This window comes from Dryobates pubescens, chromosome 11 (genome assembly GCF_014839835.1).
Source record: "Dryobates pubescens isolate bDryPub1 chromosome 11, bDryPub1.pri, whole genome shotgun sequence".
In the NCBI taxonomy this organism is placed as follows: domain Eukaryota; kingdom Metazoa; phylum Chordata; class Aves; order Piciformes; family Picidae; genus Dryobates; species Dryobates pubescens.
This window is the reverse complement of record NC_071622.1, coordinates 12536868-12557250: the sequence shown is the minus strand read 5'-3', so window position 1 is coordinate 12557250 and position 20383 is coordinate 12536868. Positions and strand designations below refer to the sequence as shown.

General features: G+C 51.5%; 2 protein-coding genes across 3 annotated transcripts in view; both read right to left on the bottom strand.

The window, feature by feature from the left end:
* Positions 1-5276, bottom strand: part of TNR (tenascin R) — an 89372-nt gene extending 84096 nt beyond the window's left edge. Inside the window, exon 1 of the mRNA XM_054165728.1 lies at positions 5183-5276. The gene's annotated coding sequence lies outside the window, so the exon portion shown is untranslated. The remainder of the gene's footprint in view (positions 1-5182) is intronic.
* A 13321-nt stretch (positions 5277-18597) lies between these two features.
* COP1 (COP1 E3 ubiquitin ligase) overlaps positions 18598-20383 on the bottom strand; it is a 165704-nt gene continuing 163918 nt past the window's right edge. For both annotated transcript variants that reach the window (XM_009904077.2, XM_054165727.1), the window contains exon 20: positions 18598-19127. In XM_009904077.2, coding sequence (XP_009902379.2) covers positions 19110-19127 — 18 coding nt within the window. In that variant the 3' untranslated portion in view covers positions 18598-19109. The remainder of the gene's footprint in view (positions 19128-20383) is intronic.

Genomic DNA, 20383 nt, shown 5'->3' with positions numbered 1-20383 from the left:
ATGAGTGAGAGCAAGAGGAGGGAGCTGCCCTGGGGATGAAGGTCAGGAAGCTGAAATAATTTCTCCCTTCTCTGATGCCTCTCATGAATGGAAAGGAAGGAGGGACACAACCCCTTGCCTCTGTCTGACCCCTCTCCTGGAGGACAGCTGTTACCCAAAGACATTTCTACACTTGGAGTAGCTACATGCACTTTATTTCCCCAAAGCATGGGGGATTTTGAGATCTCCTCCAAAAGAAGAATTCCGACTGAGCCAAGGGAAGTGAGTGGGTTGGCAACATCCCACACCCACCCAGACACCAGTTAAACAACCCTGAATAATTCCTCAAACAACAACCCACACGGCCACACACTAGCAAGAGGCTTCAAATCTTGTCCTTTTGTGATGCCTTGGTGGGGAAGACAAACACTGGGGCTCTGCCTGCTCTGGGACAGAGATGGGGAGCAGAAGTGCTTGCCAAAAAGCTCTTCAAAAAGCCAAGAGAAGGATAAGGGGAAAGCAGTAGGTAGAAGCTGGGATGGGTCCTAGCTTGGCCTGGGTCAAGTTTCCTCCAAAATCCCAGAGCTTAATGAAAAATATTGAGATGAAGATCTCTGCTCACCTGACCTCCTGGAGACAGGGACCGCAGTAAGCCTCTATCACCTCTGCTGTCCTTTTTTCTAGGAGCTTGGGAAGACCTGGATGCCTTCCTACCCCCAGCCACCTCGAGGAATGCTTGTGTCCCTGCAATTTCCACCCCACCAGCACATCGAGCAGGAAACAGCTGCGTGATACCAAACTCCAAACCCATGAGGTTTTTTAGCATGGGGAGGAGGAAAGGGAGCCCACAGCCAAGGCACCTCCACCTGTCCTGTGTTTTCCCAGCATCCACCAACCTGGATGCTTAGAGCTCACTATGCTGGCTGATTGAACACATTGTGTGGCTGAAGCCAGCACACACGAGCAAAGCAGCGTCTGGCTTTCCTGCCTGCACCTTGCCAGGGCTACTGGTTTGTGGAAATAAAAGGCTTTGACATTGCAAAGCATCGAGGAAAACAGAGGAGGGGAAAGAAAAAAGAAAAGGGGGAAAAAAAAATAAAAAGAAAGAAAGAAAGAACCAAACAATTACCTGCAGCTCATCAAGGAGCTGCCGGAAGAGGCTGCGACGGGTAATTATAAAGGGAAAATAAAATCAGGCTCTGAGATGAGGAAGACAAGCTGGGCGGGGGGTGGGGGGAGACTGGGAAGGCACCCTGCAGCAGCCTGTGGAGGGGAGGTTTGATGCTGGGATTTTGGTGAGGATGTTCCTTTGAATATTAATTCTGTTGGAGATCTCCCTGAGCAGGTCTGGAGGCCAAGACTTGGGTGGGGACATGATGTCTCAAAAGGCCGTGCCAAGCCAGCTGCCAGCCCCAGCTGCCCATCCCTGGGCTGGATCAGTCCATCTACTCCAAACTTTGGGGGTATTTCAGGGAATATTGCTACCAATTAATTGGCACAGGGATGCTGCTGGCCCACTCAGATGGGGCTTAGCTTACCCATGCTCAAAAACCCTCCTTCAACCAAGGAGTAGTGAGGAGGGCTGGAAGACTGATGCCCTTTCCACCCCTATGAAACCCAGTTGAAGCAGCACCCTTTGAGGGCTGCAGGAGCTGAGGCACCCAGTGGGGACAAATATTGACTGAAGATCAGCTGAAATGGTGCTGGGCACCCCAGGTGCACGAATAAGGAAGGCTCAAACTGCCTTGTGATACATGAGAGGGAGCACAGGGTAGGGCAAAAATCCCTTCCCGACCAAGGGACAGACAAATGGCACATGCCAAGGTTGCTTCCTATTTTCTATTTTCTTTTTAAACTTCCTATCCCATCTTATTTCCTTATTTTATGTCTTGCACAGCAATAGTGACGCTGGGCTGAGAGCAATGGTGTGGGTTAGGGGATACCAGGAACCAGGATCAGATCCCATAGGGATCTTGAGCTTCAGACCATCAAATTCAGCAGCCACATCCCAGTAACTCCAGCCAGCAAACTGAGCATGGTTTAAGATCAGTTCCTGAAAGCTGGGAAGATCCAAAAGGTCCCAGGCATTGCCCTCACTGGGATTTTAACCCTGGCCTGGGCATAGCATGCCGCTCCCCTGGCTGGGACCACCCTACAGGGAGAAGCAGCTTCTAATGACATTGACATTTAATTTCTCATTACAGGTGCAAATAAAATGAGAGAGGATTGCAGGCGACAGCCTGTCCCTCGTCTGCCTCATGCTGCCTTTATCTCTTCTGCCTGGGCAGTTCCATCAATGGATTGACTTCTTCCCCTGCCTAATCTTTGCCTCCTTTATGTTTGTTTATATAATATGGTTAAACAGCTACTTTACACCCTGCACGCTTGTACTTGCTAATTAGCATTTTGCTTGGCGTTTATGGCATTTGCTACGCACCCTGGCAAGGCAAATGGGAGCAGGGAGAGGGCTGGAAGCCCCACAGTCACCCTGTGCCTGGGGCAGGAGCTGCAGCCCCCAAACCATCCCACGGGTTGGAGTGCCTGTGCCCCCCTCCCTGAGCTGCGGCTGACACTGTTGGCAGCCGGTTGTTGTGCAGTTGTGGCAGCCAGAGCTGTGGCTGTGTTGGGGAAAGGTTCCCCCAGGATTTATTTCTGCCTCAGAGCATGATCCTTGAGCTGCTTTAGGGGGAATTTGGAAGCCTAGAGCATCATCATCAGGGAAACAGCAGCCCTGTGGTGACAAACCATCCCTGCAACCTTCTGCCCTCACCTTGCTGCTGCTAAAAGCAGTCCCTCTGTGTGGGTTTGGGGGTGCAGGACAGAGTTGGGAGGTCTCTGGGTGGTGGCCTGAGCCCCATGAGCAGCCTTGCCAACACGGTAAGTCCAGTCTGCCCCTGTCTCTAGAGCCACTTCTACTCGTGTGGTTGGGAAACACCCCTCAGCCCAAATCAAATCAAATCTCCTCAGCCTTGCTTTGCCAGGGTTTGCAACCAGGTCCCCCACACCCAGCACCAGCATGATGAGCCCTGGCAATCACCACTGTATCTTCCAGTCCTGGCAGTATGTATCTATATGTGGATCCATACCACTCTGGGACCCAGCTCTGCCCCATAGCCCTGATAAAAGCCCCAGCACCTGAGAAGCCACCACCTCTTGCTGCCCAGTTATTGGGGGGGACCTGCTCCTCCTGGCAGGCTGGTAGGACTGGTGATGCTCAATGGTGCCTCTCTCCCACTGAGCCCACCTGTCCAGCACCACATCCTGGGGATTCTCACCCTGTCCACAGTGAGTACAGACCTGAGAGTCAGGTAAGCAGTCAGGATCATGCTCCAACAAAGATGCAGGATAACTCTCTTCTGCCTGCCAGCCCACCCTCCTCCTCCTGCCTGTTCCCCACATTTCAGTTTCCCTGCCTGCAGACATGGATCCCACAGGGTTGTGATGTGGGGAACAGCCAGAGGGATGCAACCAGCAGAAAGCGGTTCCCAAATCTGGCCCTTCTTAGAGACCCCAGTGCCACCACAGAAGGGAATGGGTAGTCCCAGCTGACACAGAGCTAGGAGCTTACAGTAGTGAGGTGTTCCCATTTCCTGCAAGGAGGGCGGGATACAGAGATACTTATTCCACCAGTGCCTTGGCAAACCCTTTGCTTCTCCAGGAAGCATGCCCCAGCCCTGGGCTCAGCCTCCTCCTTCTCTCCAGACAGATGGATTCTGCCAGATGCTTAACAAAGTACCCCTAATCAACATGAGCCTTGGGAACACCCTTGCTGCCCCTACCTCCAGATGCTTGGTCACTTCTCTTTGCTCAGCCATGACCTCTCCAAATGAGCCTTCTACTTCCCAGCTTTACAAGTTGCAGCTCAGTGCAGACTCAGGGAACATCTTTCAGCCCAAAGCTCTCAGACAGCCCCTTGCAGGGATCAGCTCTCCTAGAGAAAGGCACCGTCACTTCATTCAAGATATACCTGAGCAGGCAGGGGAGGAGGCAAAAATCACATTCAAACTTTGGTGGCTTGAAGCAGAAAGCTGGGGTTAAGGTTCAGCAGAGAGGTTGGGTGGTCTTCGTGTCCATCTACGGGCAGCCAGGAGGGAGAGGCTGGAGCTGGGGATACTGCTTCCCCCTGGAACCTGCCTGTGCTCAGCCCTTGGCAGAGGGGAGCCCTGGGCAGGGGGAGGAAGGGAACGGGATGAGGAGGAGAAGCAGCATGGGCTTTATGGGGAGAGGATGTGAATGAGCTCCCCCCCTCCAGCACTGCCTGCGAGCATGCAGCAAGAAACCTCCCCCCCACCCCGAGCTGTCTCCTCTCTCCATATGACGCAGGTGCCAAGAGCCAAATTTCTTTAACCTCATTCCAGCAGCAAAAAGGAACTTGCACAAAGTGCAGATAGCTTTTGTCGGTGTCGCGACCGCCCCCCCCCCCCAAATACCCCCACCTCCCCAAAAACAACTCACTCATTTTTTCCCCTGCACAACCCCCGTGGCCGGGCCGCGGAGGCGCCGCACCGCAGCAGGGAACCGCGGATCCCTTCCCACCGCCGCTCCTTTCCGCGCCTCACTCCGCACCTCGCTGCCCGGCCGAGGGGGTGGGGTGACTGGGGGGTACAGACGGACGACGATATATACATGACACAGGGTATATAGATATATACACACACACAGAGCACAAGGGCCGGGGCGCGCCTGCCCGCGGGGCTGCGATGCGCGGAACAGCGAAGGAAGGGAGCCCGGACCGCGGAGCTCAGAGCCCTGGAGCTTGGAAGCGGAGCTTGGAACGCAGAGCTCGGACGGCGGAGCCGCGGAGCCCATATGGCAGAGTGCGGAGACCCCAAGCTTCTAGCGCGGAGTCCGGACCGCGGAACCCCAGAGCCCATAGCCCGGACCTTGTAACCTCGGAGCGCGAACCGCGGAGCCCCGGAGCTCGTAGCCCGTTAAGCGGAGCCCCAGAGCACACAGCGCTTAGCGCGGACTGAGGAGCCAGGACCGTGGAGCCCCAAACCCCGCAGGACGGACGGCGGAGCCCCGGAGCCCGAACCGCGGAGCCCATAGCCCACAACGCGGACCGCGGTGCCCGGACCACCGAGTCTGGGAGCTCAGACCGCGGAGCCCCGGAGCCCATAGCCCGCCCCGCGGATCTCGCCCCGCGGAGCCCGAAGCCCGGTAGGGCGGACTCGGAGCTGTCCACGGTGCTGAGGACACTCACCGGGCCGGGCCGGGCCGGGCCGGCGCCTCCTGCCGCCGCCGCCGCCGCTGCCGGGAAGCAAGAGTGGGCTGGGTTGGGTGGGTTGGGTTGGATTGGGGCGGGGGGGGGGCGGCCCCGCTCCTCTCCAGCGGGGTCCCCGGGCTCGGCCTGGAGCTCTGCCTGGCGCCGGCAGCCCCGCTGCCTGCTGCAGCAGAGAGAAGCGAGCCCGGGACTGTCTCGCTGTCGCTCCTTCCCCGGTTTAAATTTCAGCAGCTCGGGTGGTTTGGGTTGTGTTGTTTTTTTTTTTTTTCCCCTGTTTTTTTCTCCCCCTCTTGCTCTCCCCTCTCCTCCCTCCGCTCCGGGCTCTCCCAGCCACCTAGTGGGGAGAGGCGAGAGGAAAATCCCACCCGCAAACCCACGCGGTACCGCTGCATCGCCTCCCACCACCACCCCCCAATCCCCAGCTGGTCTCCCCCCCCCCCGCCACGGCCCCGGCCCAGCACCGTTGGTTCCACGAGGAAAGATACAGCTGGGAAGAGAGAGTGGGGAAAGGGGGCATGCAACACAGTAAGATGTGCAAAAAAGTGAGCTCCAAGTCAGTTTAGCCTTGGCCTTGCTGGGATGTGAAACCAGGATGGGCACCAAAATGGTCAGAGGGTGGAACCCCTCTGCTGTGAAGCCAGGGCTTGAGAGAGCGAGGGTCGTTCAGCCTGGAGAAGAGAAGGGTCCAGGGAGACCTTATTCTGACCTTTTGGTACTTAAAGAGGCTGATAAGAAAGCTGGGGACAGACTTTTTAGCAGGGTTTTTTTGTGACAGGAAAAGGGCTGGTGGGTTTTAACTAAAGGAGGGAGATTTGACTCGATAGAAGGGAGAAACTTTTGACACTGAGACACTGGTGAGACACTGCCCAGGTTGTCCAGAGATGTGGTAGATGCCCCATTCCTGGAAACATTCCAATTCAGCTTGTTTGGGGCTGTGAGCAACCTGCTCTAGTTGCAGATGTCCCTGCCAACTGCAGGGTGGTTGGACTAGATGACCTTTAAAGGTCCCTTCCAACCCCAAGTATTCTATGATTCTATAGTCTCACACAAGAAAGTGTGCATCCTGCTTCCTCTCCTCCACAAACCAGCCAACCAACCAACACAAACACAACAACAACAACAAAACAAACAATAAACCCAGGGAGAAGGTTTCCTGCCCAGATGGGAAGTTGGGGTATCAAAGCTTACCTCACTATCAGGACAGGGGAGCAGAGCTCTTATGAAGCTGAGCCTTCTCACTCTAGTCTCTCTTTGAAGGTCACACCTGACTCCCTTTCCATGCAGGATGGAGAAGAGGCACAGTAGTCTTGTTGCTGCCTCCAACCAGCTGTCAGAGCTTGGGGAAGAGGAAAGGTAAAGGGTCAGGCCAGCAGGGGGTTTTATATGCCCATCCTTCACTTTGTTCAGTGTTGTCCACTGCTCCTGCACAGCCAAAGACCAGCCTCACTGACAACAAGGGAACCAAGCCTCCATCCCCTGTGGTCACTGCCTCAAATCCAGCTGGGAGACATTTTCAGTCACATTCTCTCCTTGGAGGTTGAGGGCCACTGAAGCCATTCGTGAATTTCTGACAAACCCACCCAACTACCATCACTCAGCCAAAATAATGCAGGGAGAGTGCTGAGGAGGCTGTAATGGTGTGTTTTACCACATCTGGATCTCTGATATCTTTTAGCACCAGCACCTACCTGAATATTCTATGTAATAAGCCTCCACCACAAGTAGTGTTGTTGATGGCAGAAGGTGGTTTTTTTCGCCAGGAGCAATTCAATCCAATTCTGTGTACAGCTTCAGACATGGCTTCCACAGGTGGCTCAAACATTTTCCTGCCAAGCAGCTCCATCAGCTGAGAGACTCCTAGCCTGATACATTAAACCAGACCTTCCTCAGTCACAGTAACAAGGTGGCCCTTAAAGTATTTGTGACTCAGGAGATATGGTTTCATTTCCCAATTTCCCCACATCACTGTGGGTAAATTGCCTAATCTACCTCCTACCTCTGTAAAATGGAAGCACACTAAGAGAAGTAAAGCCCATTAACAATGATGAGATGCTTCAGCTCTGTAGGTAAGTGCCCACAGAGATGCCTAAGGAGTAGCATACCTGCACCTACGTGCACAGACATCCTGCGTGGAGTGAAACCCATGGCTCCGAGGGTGTAGAAAATGATTTGTGATGGCCTTAGACACCAGAGCTAACTAAACCTGTTTGCCTTGCACTCCAGAGGTGCCACCAGTGACGTGGCATGCAACTTCTCAGACTCAAAAGCTTGAGTAGGAAGTCAGCTGCAAGAAAGTATTGCAGACGGACCAGCAAGACAAAGACCACGTTCCTTGGAGCACAACGATGGAAAACACCCAAGAAGCCACATAGAAACAACAGACTGAAATAGGTAATGTGTCCCTCTCAGTGTTCTCCTCTCAGGCTCCTTGTTGGGGTGGCAAAAAGGACCCACTTGGTCTAAAGTGTTAAAATCATGGCAGCTGGAGAAGAGGAGGTCACTGCTCTCCTTCACCTTCTGGCCATGATGACAAGCTGGAGTCAAAGGCAACATACCTGAAAGTCGTGGTGTTTGGACCGTGACCATGAATGAAGGTGAGTTTCTCATCCAAATCCTTTGGGGCAGGGTGGCTGGGAGTACAACTGGCATGCTCTAATTCCCCTTGTAGTGGAGACAGAAAGCAGGGTCCAGAGCTGCCACCACCTGCCTATAAGGATCCTTAATGAGCGTGGAGTGAAGCTGAGGAGCAGCACATAAAATCGCTTAACTCAAACACACTTCAAAGCAAAAAAATACCTCAAAAATGGGAAACTTGCTTGTTTTGTAGCCCACACAAGAAGCTTTCAATTGGACACCTCTAGAGGGGATTGCACATGGCTTGCACGAGGCATAGATGGTCTGAAAGGGTCCCTGAGGACCACTCTGGGGAAAACTAGAGATCTTCATTTAGATGAAGTCTTTGGGGAGAGCATTTCAAATCTCTTTTCCCCTTCAGTTTTGCTTGTGCTGTTTCCAGCTCTGTGGGGCTCTGGACCATAACCACCCTTCTAATCAAGGCACCATCACACTTCCTGAGGCTGCCTTGCTGATGCCAGAGGGAATCAAGTCTCAGCAGGACACCCCAAGGGTTTCTTTCCCTGCAGTAACACCATGCATTTGGGAAAAGCACCCTCCAGCCAGTGACACCTCCTGGGCTGGACTGAAAACATCAGTATCCCTCCCCTCTGTGGTCCAGTCTGGGAAGATTCCCAGCAGGGAGCTCCTGCTGTTTCCATCCTCCCCCTCCTGCTGTTCCTCTACCTCAAATCACAGGTGTAACATCCGCCTCCCTGGATGCATGGAGCAGTAGAAACTCTTCCTGTGCAGAAGGCACTGGAGAAATGGTTGCTATTTCCTCTCCTGCCTCTGATGCTGGGGATGGAAGCCCTGGGGAGAAGCTCTTCCACAGAGCTACCCATACAAAGAGAAACCACCCTTTGGCAGTGGTTGCTTCTTACATGTGCATGGAGAGGAACAGGCTGGGGGGCCCAGCCTGAATAACCAGAAAATTAAACACCTCTCCATTCATCCAGGAATGGATGTTGATCCATTCTAATTCCACCTATTTCAGCTGCACCTGTGGGCAGGAGCTGCCTTCCCCATGCAGAGACTCTGGGAAGGCTGATCAGCCCTGGAGAGGTCTCCAGCCCACAGGACTTTCCCTGGGCAAGGGAGCACCCTGGGCACTGCAGCTGCAGTGAATCCCATGGCAAAGATGCTCAGGGCCATTGAGAGATACTCAGGGGCCTAGGGGGATACTTGGGGCTGTGGAAGGATGTCTGGGGATGGTCAGGGCTGTGGGAGTATGTTTGGTGATACGAGGGGGATGCTCAGGGACCTGTGAGAATGGCAAGGGATGCTGGCAGGTTGCAAGCAGGAAATTTGGGCATGCAGAGTGCCTTCTCTACAACTACATGAAGAGAATTGTAGCAAGGGGGGTGGCAGCCTTTTCTCCCAGGTAACAAGTGATAGGACAAGAAGAAATGGCCTCAGGTTGGGTCATCTGGGACAGGAACAGGCTGCCCAGTGAAGTGGTAATGTCACAGTGCCTGGAGGTGTTTAGAAGATGCTTGGATGAGGTGCTCAGGGACAGTCTGACAGTTGTGCACAGGGAGATGTTTGGTTATGGTTGGACTCAATGATTGTAAGGTCTTTTCCAAACAGGTGATTCTACAAGCAGGCAGGGCCTGAGAACTGGCATTGTGCTGACCATCTCCTTCCCTTGCAAAACACAGCCCAAACTCTTCAGAACATCAAGGTTCTTCCATGAAAAGCAAGCTGGAAATCTCTCCCTGCTCCCAGGGCTAACAGAGGGGTGCCAAATAGAGGGTTTAGTTAAGCTCAGACACAACCATCCTGGCAAAGTACAACAGTGCCCAGCTTTGCTAATCATACTGGGTGCTTTGGGGCATTGCCTTCACTCCTTTTCTCCCTCTCCTCACAGGAGCCACCCTTAGCTGCTCAGAAATGCCTGGGTAAGTGGGTGCCCTCCTAGGGCAGGTAGCACTGATTTGTTTTTTCTACCTCTCTCCACCTGTCTGGGGTAAATGATGCCAGTGTTAACCCTTCATCATCCTTAAAACATCATGGCTGTGACAAGCCCCTGCTTTCCCAGCCATCAGTGGTGCAGGCCACACAGAGAGCATCTCCACCACTGCAGAAAGTAGCCCTTAAACAAGGATGCAAGAGGCAAACAGCCTCCAGGGGCTCGGAGCGCCCCCCAGGGCCTCCTTTCTAGAAGCCTTCCCCCTAGATCCTCACCTTGCTGGGCAGCAGCTCTGACCCACCAGCTGGCACTGCTCGGAGATGGATGGCTTTGCATGCCTGACATGAGAGGCTTTGCAGGCTCGCAGACAGACAAATAGCAACATAAACAGCCAGGGGGAAAGCAGGCACCCAGGGGACAAGCAGGCACCCAGGGGACATCAGTCCAAGGACCATCCTCAGTGCAAGGATTTTAGACCTGATTTTTACAGCAAACAAGCATAACCTGCTCTTGGTGCCATGGCTCCTACAGCAGAGCGGGGAGGGTCTCCTCCTCCCTCATGCAAAAGAGACCAACCTTCCCCTACCCACCCCAAATAATCTCCTTGCTCCTGCTGGAGTCCTCACGGGAACCTTGTGCATGCATCACAGAGCTGCACAGTGTGGGCTCCCTCTTCCTCTTGACCCCATGGGGCAGAGGAAGCACATGGCTCTGCTGGGAACTGCAGCATCTCCCCGTGATGTTGGGCATTATGGGCCCCTGGGGTTTTCTAAGATGCAAAATGCCCTTTAGTGCCACACATGAGGCTTTTAGATCTCAGAGGAGTATATTAAAGTAATTAAATCCCATATTTAGGCTTAAAATCTGCAATTAAAATGAAGCTCTGGGTGCTCCTGTGAGGTAAAGCAGCCCCACAACTACCCCACAGTTGAGGTGAAGGAAGGATCTTCAACCCTATGTCTCTGTCATGGGATGAGGCCATGCCACACCACCTTTGCCAGCAGGTTGGGCACATTCCAGGTGCCTCCTGGGCCCCTCCAGCTTGCCTGTGCAGAGCCATTTTCCTGTGGGAACCACCACGTACCTGGGGCTTGCATGAAGTCAAATTCAGAAGGCCAGTGGCATCCTGGGCTGCACCAAAGGAAGCATGGTTGAAAGAGGTGATTCTGCCACTCTGCCTTGCTCTGGTGAGACCTCATCTGGAGTATTGTGTCCATCTCTAGGGCCCTCAACACCAGAAAGACATGGACCTGCTGGGGTCTCTGGGAGTGCCACAAAGATGATCAGAGGGCTGGAGCCCCTCTCCTATGAGGATAGGCTGGGAGAGTTGGGGCTGTTCAGCCTGGAGAAGAGAAGGTTCTGAGGAGACCTTAAATGAAGGGCTGTTTTGAAAGGTTTGTAGTGCTAGGACAAGGGGCAATGGTTTGAAACTGGAGCAGGGTTGATTTAGGTTGAACATTAGGAGGAAGTTCTTTACAACGAGGGCAGTGAAATACTAGAACAGTACCCAGAGCTGTGGTGGTGGCCCCATCCCTGGAGATATTTAAGGTCAAACTTGATGGGGCCTTGGGCAACCTGATCTAGTTGCAGATGTCCCTGCTCATTGCAGGGGGGTTGTTCAAGATGACCTTTGAGGATCCCTTCCAACCCAATGCATTCTGTGATTCTATGCTTTTACAGCTGAGTAAGGTTGGAAAGGCCAAGGCTAACAAGGCATTCCAGGGATGGCTCGGCCCTTTGACCACTCTGAACACCCCCTTTGCCAGCAGACTGGATCTGGGACCTGGCAAGGCAGCTCACTAGGACTTACCAAGGTGGGGAGGGGGAAAAGGGGGATGTGTTCTGCCAGGAACCAGCACACAGGTACCAGCATTCCATCACCTGGCTGCACACAGGTTGTTAGGGGAAGTCCTAGATGATAAATAAAGATGAATGGAGGAGAGTGGAGCATGCCGGCAACCCTTCTCCATCATCCTTTCTCTTCCCTAAGCAGATCAAATTATGACCTGAAATCACTGAATACATATTTTATTATGTGGGTAATTTAAAGGATGAGGGTGAGACAGAGAATTCATAAGGTGCAGTCATGTTAGAAGACAAAGAGCTCCCATTAATCTCTTACAGGAAAAAAACACTTGAACAGGAGAAAAGGGATTGGGGGGGGGGGGGGGCACGGTGGGGGCACAGGTTGTAATCAATACTGCCCTCTCCTCCTCCTCCTTCTGGGTGAGCTGGGACACACAGAGATGTCTCCTCTGCTAACATCCAGACATAAGCTGCTCCTTAACATCACACAGAACAGATGAGGCACTCCCAGCTCTTCTCAGCTCCACCAGCAAAGCAAAACCATCACATCGCATTTCAAGAGCTTGGAAACGAGCTCTCCGCCTCCACGCGGAGCTGGAGAGGGGGTAAGGATGCAGCCATACTTCTTCCCCCCAGCCCTGCTCCATGCAACCCCTCGCCCCCCTCAGGACTTGCAGCCCCCAGCCCACTGCTTGCCCTCTCTGGGGCTGCGCTGAGGGCAGAGCCATTGCGGTCTGCTGGGCTTTGGCCCATTCCGCCCCGGCTCGGGCGCCCGTCTGGCGCCAGCTCGAGCGTGATGCTCTCATGACTTTGAGGGGTCGGTGGGTCCTGCTTTGCTTCCCCTTAACCCCACCCTCCCCATGGGCTACCCTGTGCTCTGCAGATCAATGGCAGCTTTGCAACAGTTTTCTGTCGCCATGGGACCAGGGAAGAGCTGCCAGCTCTTAATAATGGTTTTAATAACAATTTAAAGTAACCCTCTATACAGTAGCTCTTTATATTTCATGGGTTGCTGAGCCCTGTCTCTGGGCTGGGGTGAGGGCTCACCCCTGGAAGCAGCATCCCCAGCACGTGCTTCTGACATGGGACACTGGCGAGCAGCTGTGTTGGTAGCTTCAGCTGAGTTCCTGTTCAGCTCTAGGAGGATGACAGGAGTGTGTTTTCTCTCTTCAACACCTAAATGGTTTTATGGGGATTTTGACAAGTCACATTAAGCACTGTAATCAAGACAAACTTGTTGTTTAAATAAGGCCCCCGAGGACAAACCACAGCTGCAGAATGTGTGTTTTCCCTGACCAGCCCTGCACATCTCACGGGACAGGCAGTGGGATGAGCCACACCTGCCTGTGTTGTTCATCCTCTGGTGACCACTCATCTCTGTCCAGAGAAGGCGACACACAGGCTGGTCCAGCACCCTCACACCTCCACAGCTACGTCCATCAGACCCCAGCACCGTGCTCATGGCTCCCTGCAGCCCCACAGTGTTGGCTGGCCAGCCCCCTCCATGAGGCTCACGATGCTAGGGGGGTTACAGCAAGGTGACCTTTAAATGAACACATTTAATCTGCAAACTAAAGCCCCCAAGGCTGCTCTCCTTCCCAGGAAGGCCTCTCTCATGGAGAGGGGCGATGGGAAGGCAGGCAGGCTGGAAGGGCACATCGTCTGGTTCGGGAGTTGCACTGAGCACGCTGCTGGCTTGGTTTCAGCTGTCATATGCTATTACTCACGCCTCCTAAGGATGGCCTTTACCTTTGGGTTCCTTCTTCTTTCTGTTTTTCTTTCCTTCTCAAATTCTCCAAATTATTTTCCTTTGCTGTTTGAAAGGATTTTGAGACTCACTGACAATGTGCTCCACAGCTCTTGGAAGGGTGGAGACACCAGAGGGAGTTGAGGGAGGACGCTGAGGTTATTGATGCTCATGGAACTCAACACTCCCGTGTAGCTTGTGCTCTGCAAGTCTCCAGGTGAAAGCCAGGCTCATTGCTCCCTCCACCATATTTTGGATGTCAAAAAAGAACAGTGAAGTTAATCTCATCCAGACAGACTGGAGAAACAGAAATGCCTCTAAAAGAAGGCAAACCTGGGAGAGGAGAGAATGAACCTGCCTCTGATGCTGCAGGAATCAAGCAGCTATCACAAACGAGCTGCTTCTTCCTCCCCACTCCCCCATGAGCTACTTCCCACACCAGCCCCTAGCAGGCACATTGTGCACACTTGCTATTGAGGCAGATAAAAAGAGGCCAAGATGGGTGTGTGGAGCTTACCTTGACCTGAATGGTTCATGAAGCATGAAGATACTGGGGTTCTGGAAGAGCTGGAACCATCTTCTCCCCTTGCCCTGCAGACCAGCCAAGCTTCCTTCTTTCTTCCTTCTTTCCATACTTACTTTTTCTTATTTATTTCTAAGAGATGTCAAAAATGGCACTTCACATCCCCCCCCCCAAGAATTTTTCCTGCTGCTTTATGTTAGAAGACACATTCTTGTCTTGCTTCTGTTGAGTAATGATGGCCAACCATCAGCCAGAGCAAGATTTAAGGTGTGATACTGCATCTGGAAAGATTTAAACCACGTTTTTTTTGGCACCCAGTCAACTGAGTGGGCTGGTTAACATGTGGAGCAGAGCAAGAAGCCTTGCTCTAAACCACCCAACCATTTAAATTCATTTCTGAATATATTAGAGATCCAAATACTGCCTTGTAGGTGAACAGACATAAGGATGAGAAGACCCTCATTTCAAGCAGCTCACTCAAAGCAAAACTAAATCAAAGCACATGATGATGACTGCCAGAGGGCTGTGGGGACTAGGGCTACAGCTGCCCCTCCAGAAGTGAGATGTGGACTCTGGTCCTTAAGCTGCAGATGCCTGCTTTGTGGCTTCCCACGGTCTCAACCACATGGTCCCTTCTAGCCAAACCCCTTGTCTCTCCAATCTCCTGCAGATGCTCTGTAAGAACCCTACACCCATCACCAAGTTCAGCACATAGTGTCTTTGCACTGCTGAGAGGAAGAGAAACCGCTCTGGGAGCGCAGGTGAAAGATGTCTTGTGAGGTTGGCTTCAAGAAAGAGTCTGCAGGCAGCAGCAGCAGTGAGTGGCAGGAGGCAGGATGCAATTACTTTGGCTGGATACTGGCCAGGACACCAGGGCTAACACCACTGTCTGCACACGTGGACACTGCCAGCACAGGAAGATTCCCTCAAGGCAGGTGCTGCAGTGAACACTAATTCACCCTTAGACCACTGCAGGTCCTTGGTGGGTATTTCTGACTTCCAAAGAGCAGTAAGGAAAGAAAGAGGTTTTTTTTGAGCAAGGAAGGAATTAGATTTCGCTTTCCCATTACCTGCTGCTATCATTAGGAACCTTCCACAGTTAAACAAAATGACCCTAAACAAACAAAAGCTCCAGCACCTGGCTTGAATGCTTTCCTTAGCAGCTGTCCACACTCGCTGCTGAAGAGCTGACACATTGATATTCATTTATATTTCCCCTTGACCATCATTTTTGATTCCCTCTAGCACTGAGGCATGTTCCTCCTACTCTTCTGTTAAATGCTTTAAAATTAATTAAAGAGGCTGGGTGGCCAGGCAGGGTTTGAAATTCCTTTTCTTAAAGAAAAAGCCTGACTCATTCAACAGCTCTCACAGGGACGTGAGGGCTGGAGGCAAAAACCATTCTGGGGCAGCTTCCAGCCATGGGCTTTGTAACCTTGTTCTTTCAAAAGAGGAAGGTGACAAAAAAAGACTCTAAATGCCCACCATCTGCAATTAATCTTTGCAAGGCAAGTGGTTAAGCACTGAACAGGCTTCCCAGAGGGACTTGGGAATCTTCAATCCTTGCTCAGTTGAGCTGTGAACATCTCCAAGCCCTGGAGCAACCTCATCCAACTTTGACACAAGCCCTGCTCTGGGCAAAGGGGTTGGATCAGAGACCTAAGAAGACCCTCCCAAGCTCAATCACAGATGGGGTGAAGGAAAGATCTTTAACCACATCTTTGCCATGGGATAAGGCCATGCCACCTTTGCCAGCAGATTAGGCACATTCCAGGTGCTTCCTGGGCCCCTCCAGCTTGCCTGTGCAGAGCCATTTTCCTGTGGGAATCACCATGTACCAGAAGGCAAATGGCATCCTGGGCTGTATCAAAAGAAGCATAGCCAGCAGTTTGAGAGAGGTTATTCTGCCACTCTGCTCTGGTGAGACCTCATTGTGTCCAGCTCTAGAGTCCTCACCACAAGAAGGACAGGGGTCTGCTGGTGCATGTCCAGGGGAGGCCACAAAGATGATCAGAGGGCTGGAGCCCCTCTCCTGTGAGGACAGGCTGGGAGAGGTGGGGCTGTTCAGCCTGCAGAAGAGAAGGCTCTGGGGAGACCTTCAAGCAGCATTTCATCATCTGAAGGGGACCTACAAGAAAGCTGGGGAGTGAGTTTTCACAAGGGCCTGTAGCAATGGGAGGAGGGGCAATAATTTTAAGCTAGAGAGAGCCATTAAGTACTGGAACAGGTTTCCCAGAGGGACTTGGCAATCTCCAATCCTTGCTCGGTTGAGCTGTGAACATCTCCAAGCCCTGGAGCAACCTCATCCAACTTTGACATAAGCCCTGCTCTGGGCAAGGGAGTTGAGACTAGAGACCTTGGAAGGTTCTCCCAAGCTCAATCACTCCCCAACTCTAAAAAAGGCTGAGAACCTGATGGGGACCATTTGTTAAGGAGGTGGGTCATGACAAAAATAAAAGACAAATAAAAGGCAAACTGTTAAAAGAGCTTACAGCAAGCAAAGAGTTACCTGAGGGAAAGAAAATGCAAGGAATTAAATTAAGGAGCCTTGCACTTGTGACAAAGAGCCAAAGACACACCAAAAAATTGCCATCAACTTGTGTTTATGAGCTGCTGTGTTTCTAATTAGGGCCAGACTCTAAAATTGCATTTCATCTTGATTGAAACTGAATGAAAACTGAAAATAAACCACCAACCCAAACCAACTAAAGGCAGATAATGTTAAACCTGTTTTCCCTGTTTAATTCAAGGAGTGAGCTGACAGCATTCAAAAGAGCTGTTGTTTTATTATTTTCTTTTTCTTCTAAGATCTCAGCTTTGGAGCCATTTCAATTTAAAACACAGAGGACCTTCAAGTAGTGGGGGGGGGGGGGGGAGAGAAGAAATGAGGTCACCTGCAAAGCAGCGGCTGTGCAGAGCTGGGGTACCACAGCAGCTTGCAAAATAAATCAGTAGGCATCAATAAAACAAACCAGAAGCTGAGGGAAACCAATGCCTGAAAACAGGGGAAGCAGCAAGAGCCACGGTGACCATTCCTCACTTCAGCCTTTGAAGGTGGCTGGCTGGGAAGGATGCTCCACACAGCCCAGCACAGCTCCTCCAGCACCAAATTCTCTTAAAAATGCAGCAAAAATGGAAATCAGGCAAGTGCTCAGCGGGACGTGTCAGACAGCTGCCATCAGGCAGAAGGAACTAATTTTGTTTCCTTCTGCCACAGTGACTCCAGTGACTCATACAACAGAGACCTGCAGGTAGCACCTTGGAGCAGGACACAAGCTAGCAGGGTCTTCTCTCTCCCTTCTCTTTCTCACTCCCACTGGCATGCCAGAAACCACGGAAAAAAACCAGGTGGCAGCATCTGAGGGCTACCCACACCTCTCTTGGAGCTGCACATCATGTTTCTCCCCACTGGATAGAGTCTCCGTAAGTCAACAACAGTTTTGGGGCATCCCACATCCTTCTAGTTTTGAAGGAATACATGTGACCCCCTAGAAACAGGCACCAATGCTGAATCAGGACAGGTGGTGAGACACTGGAACAGGATGGCCAAAGCAGATCATGGATACTCCCTTCCTGGAGGCCAGGTTGGACGAGGTCTTGAGCAGCCTGGTCTAGAGAATGTGTCCCTACCCACGGCAGGGGGTTGCAACTAGATGACCTTTAAGGCCCCTTCCAACCCAAACCCTTCTATGAATCTGTCCCTAACTCTGCTGTAAGGCTTCAGCCCCAAGATGAAGATCCTTTTGTTTACAGCCCAAAAAGCATCCTCGCTTTCCTTTTCTACTCTGTGACTAAAGGATGTGAGAAACCCACACATAATCTTCCTGGTAAGATCAGAATCAAGCTTTTAACAGTTGGAGGATATGTGACACCTTTCACATGCTCCTGGATGGGCCAAGACTGTGGCAGGGCCTTGCTTTGTGAAGGCCCTGCTGCAAGTCAAGCTTCAGAGGTGTGAGGGAGAGAGGTAGAGCCACAAACAACTGCAGAGTGATTGTTTGCAAACAGAGATGCTTCCCACAGGTATTACAGTACACACTGCACCTTTGCTACCCCCAGCTAGGAAAAGATGCTACACCCACCCAATCCACTCTCAGACTGAAGTTCTGGCATCAATCCTGACAGCTTAGCATCTGCACCTCCTCATCCACCCACTGTCCTGACACCAACGCAACGATGACTCTCAGCATCACGGTTTATTCCCCCTCCATATGTACAATTAAGTGTATGCATGACCATTAAAAATAAGGCTACTTAGCTCATGGCTCTGCAACACATCACAAACCAACTCCAGCCCCCCTCTCAGAGCAACATCCCAAACTCTTGGCCTCTGTGGTGCAGAGAGGGGCCAAGGCAACCACTCCCCACGGGTGGTTAAGTGGTGCAGGGCTATGGTAACTGCATCGAGGAAGCTTCCTCCTCTAGCTGAGATAGTCAACCACAGCCAGGTCAGTGGGGAGGAGATAGTTATCTCACAATGTCTTGGTGAGGTCAGTCCAGGTCCCAGGTGAGTGCAGATCACCTCATCTCAGCATGTTGCTGGTGGCAGGCTGCAGAGGCACCTAGGTTGATGTGGATGGAAGGACAACTTCATCCTCTCCTTCAGAACTGCCCCTTTGAGTGGAGGCATGAGCATAAGGAGAGGAGGAAGGAGATGCTGCCTTTCTCTTCTCGAGGACCAGAGGACTTCAGTCTCTGGAGGTGTCAACCTGGGTGACATTTTTCAACATTTAATGCACCTAAAAAAATAATTAATAAATCAAAAGAACAACTGAATCATATGATTATGGGATCTCAGAGTGAAGCCTGCATGTCCAAGTAAGGCTTGGAGACTTCCCTTTTCTCCAGGGGGGATGAAGAACAGTCCAGATGAAACCAATGGAGATGTGCAACTGAGGACAGCCCTAAGTGGTCCTGTAAGCTCCCTTCCCAAGTACCTCTGTTCCCACACACAAGACAGAATCTTCCAGCTTCAGCTTGTGGCTCAATAAATTTTATTATTCCTTTTTTTTGTGTGTATTTTTATTCAAAAGAATTTGTTTTCCTATCATAAAAATTAGACAAGCATACCACCAGCACCAGCAGCAGCAAAGTCTGTGGAGTTAATGTTGATGGCAGACAGTTCACTGGTGTTTCCAGTGTCTCAAAATGTCCTATAAAGTCCATAAATGGAAAAAACCCAAACATGATGGTTTTGGGGAGGGACATCCAAGGTGGTTTCGGTTTCTTGTCCCACTGAGGATCTCAGATGAATACTGTAGCAAACTGGCAGGACTAAGTACCTCATGCCTTGAGCAAAAAACCTTCATACCAGCTCCAGTACCTGATTAGTAGGGAAGATGAGACATTTAGAATAGGAATTTATGACATTCATTATCTCCTACATCAGCATATAGATCACTAGGACAGGACTGACCCTTCCATCTCCACCCCTTACCCTTTCTTCACCAGCATACAATAACATCATACAAATGGGATAAGCAGTTGGCAAATATCCCACTTTTGATGTCTGCTTGTGCTAGGATAAATTATAGCATGAAGCAAAACCAGCCACAGTTGCCTCATTTCCACTCATCCCAGTAAACCAGCTCTTGGACACTTTTAAATGATTCATAGAATCACAGAATGGTTTGGGTTGGAAGGGATCTTAAAGATCATCTATTTCCAATCTCCCTGGCATGGGCAGAGACACATTCCACTAGACCAGGTCACTCAAGGCCTCATCCAGCCTGGCCTTGAACACTTCCAGGGAGGGGGCATCCACAACCTCCCTGGGCAACCTGTTCCAGTGTCTCACCACCCTTACTGTAAATGGGGAGATTTTATCCTCTCAGCCCTCTGAGCTCACACTTCCATGATCCATGCTAAGATGGTGCAGCAGCCTCTCGAGGGCATGCTCTAGAGATGGCAGAAGGAAAATGATTCTCAGGGCTGTCACTGCCTGTATTAACCTGGTTTGGGGAAGCTCTAGAGCTTTAGCCCATGGGTATTGCCTGGCACAGCATCCAGACTGGAATAGATAGGTTTGTGCAATTCCAGTCCTTTCCCAGACCTTTCCTCTGTGTGCTGCCAAAGGCAAATGGAAATATCAGAGTTCTGACAGCTGGGGTGTTTGCACATTTCTCTGTCTACCTCTTCTCATTAGCAAGCAAAGTGCATGAGCAAAGCCTCTCCTCTCTAATCATGCTCCTGTTGCTGCTGGATTCACTTCAAGATATCAAAAGCATCTGTGCATGTTGTCCATTTTACTGAGAATGAGGTGACCAAAGGAAGGGGCAACCCATCTCCTCCGAATGAGCAGCTACAGCATCACATACAGGAACAATCAGGCCACTTGTGGCCTAAAAAGGAGGAGAAAAATAAGTCTTGATACACGGTCAAGCACAAACCACTTGGGTTTCTCCCCATTCCTGCTTTTTTGGGGTGATTTTCCCCAGGACTGTTCAAATCATCAACTCTGGTGTGGCTCCAGAGAGCTGCTGTTGTCACAGGGTAAAATCAAGGTGAGGACCTCAGCTTCCTGAGAGTGACAAATACCATCAGTCTTTGGAATAGGTTGTGTAGGGAGGTGGAGGAGTG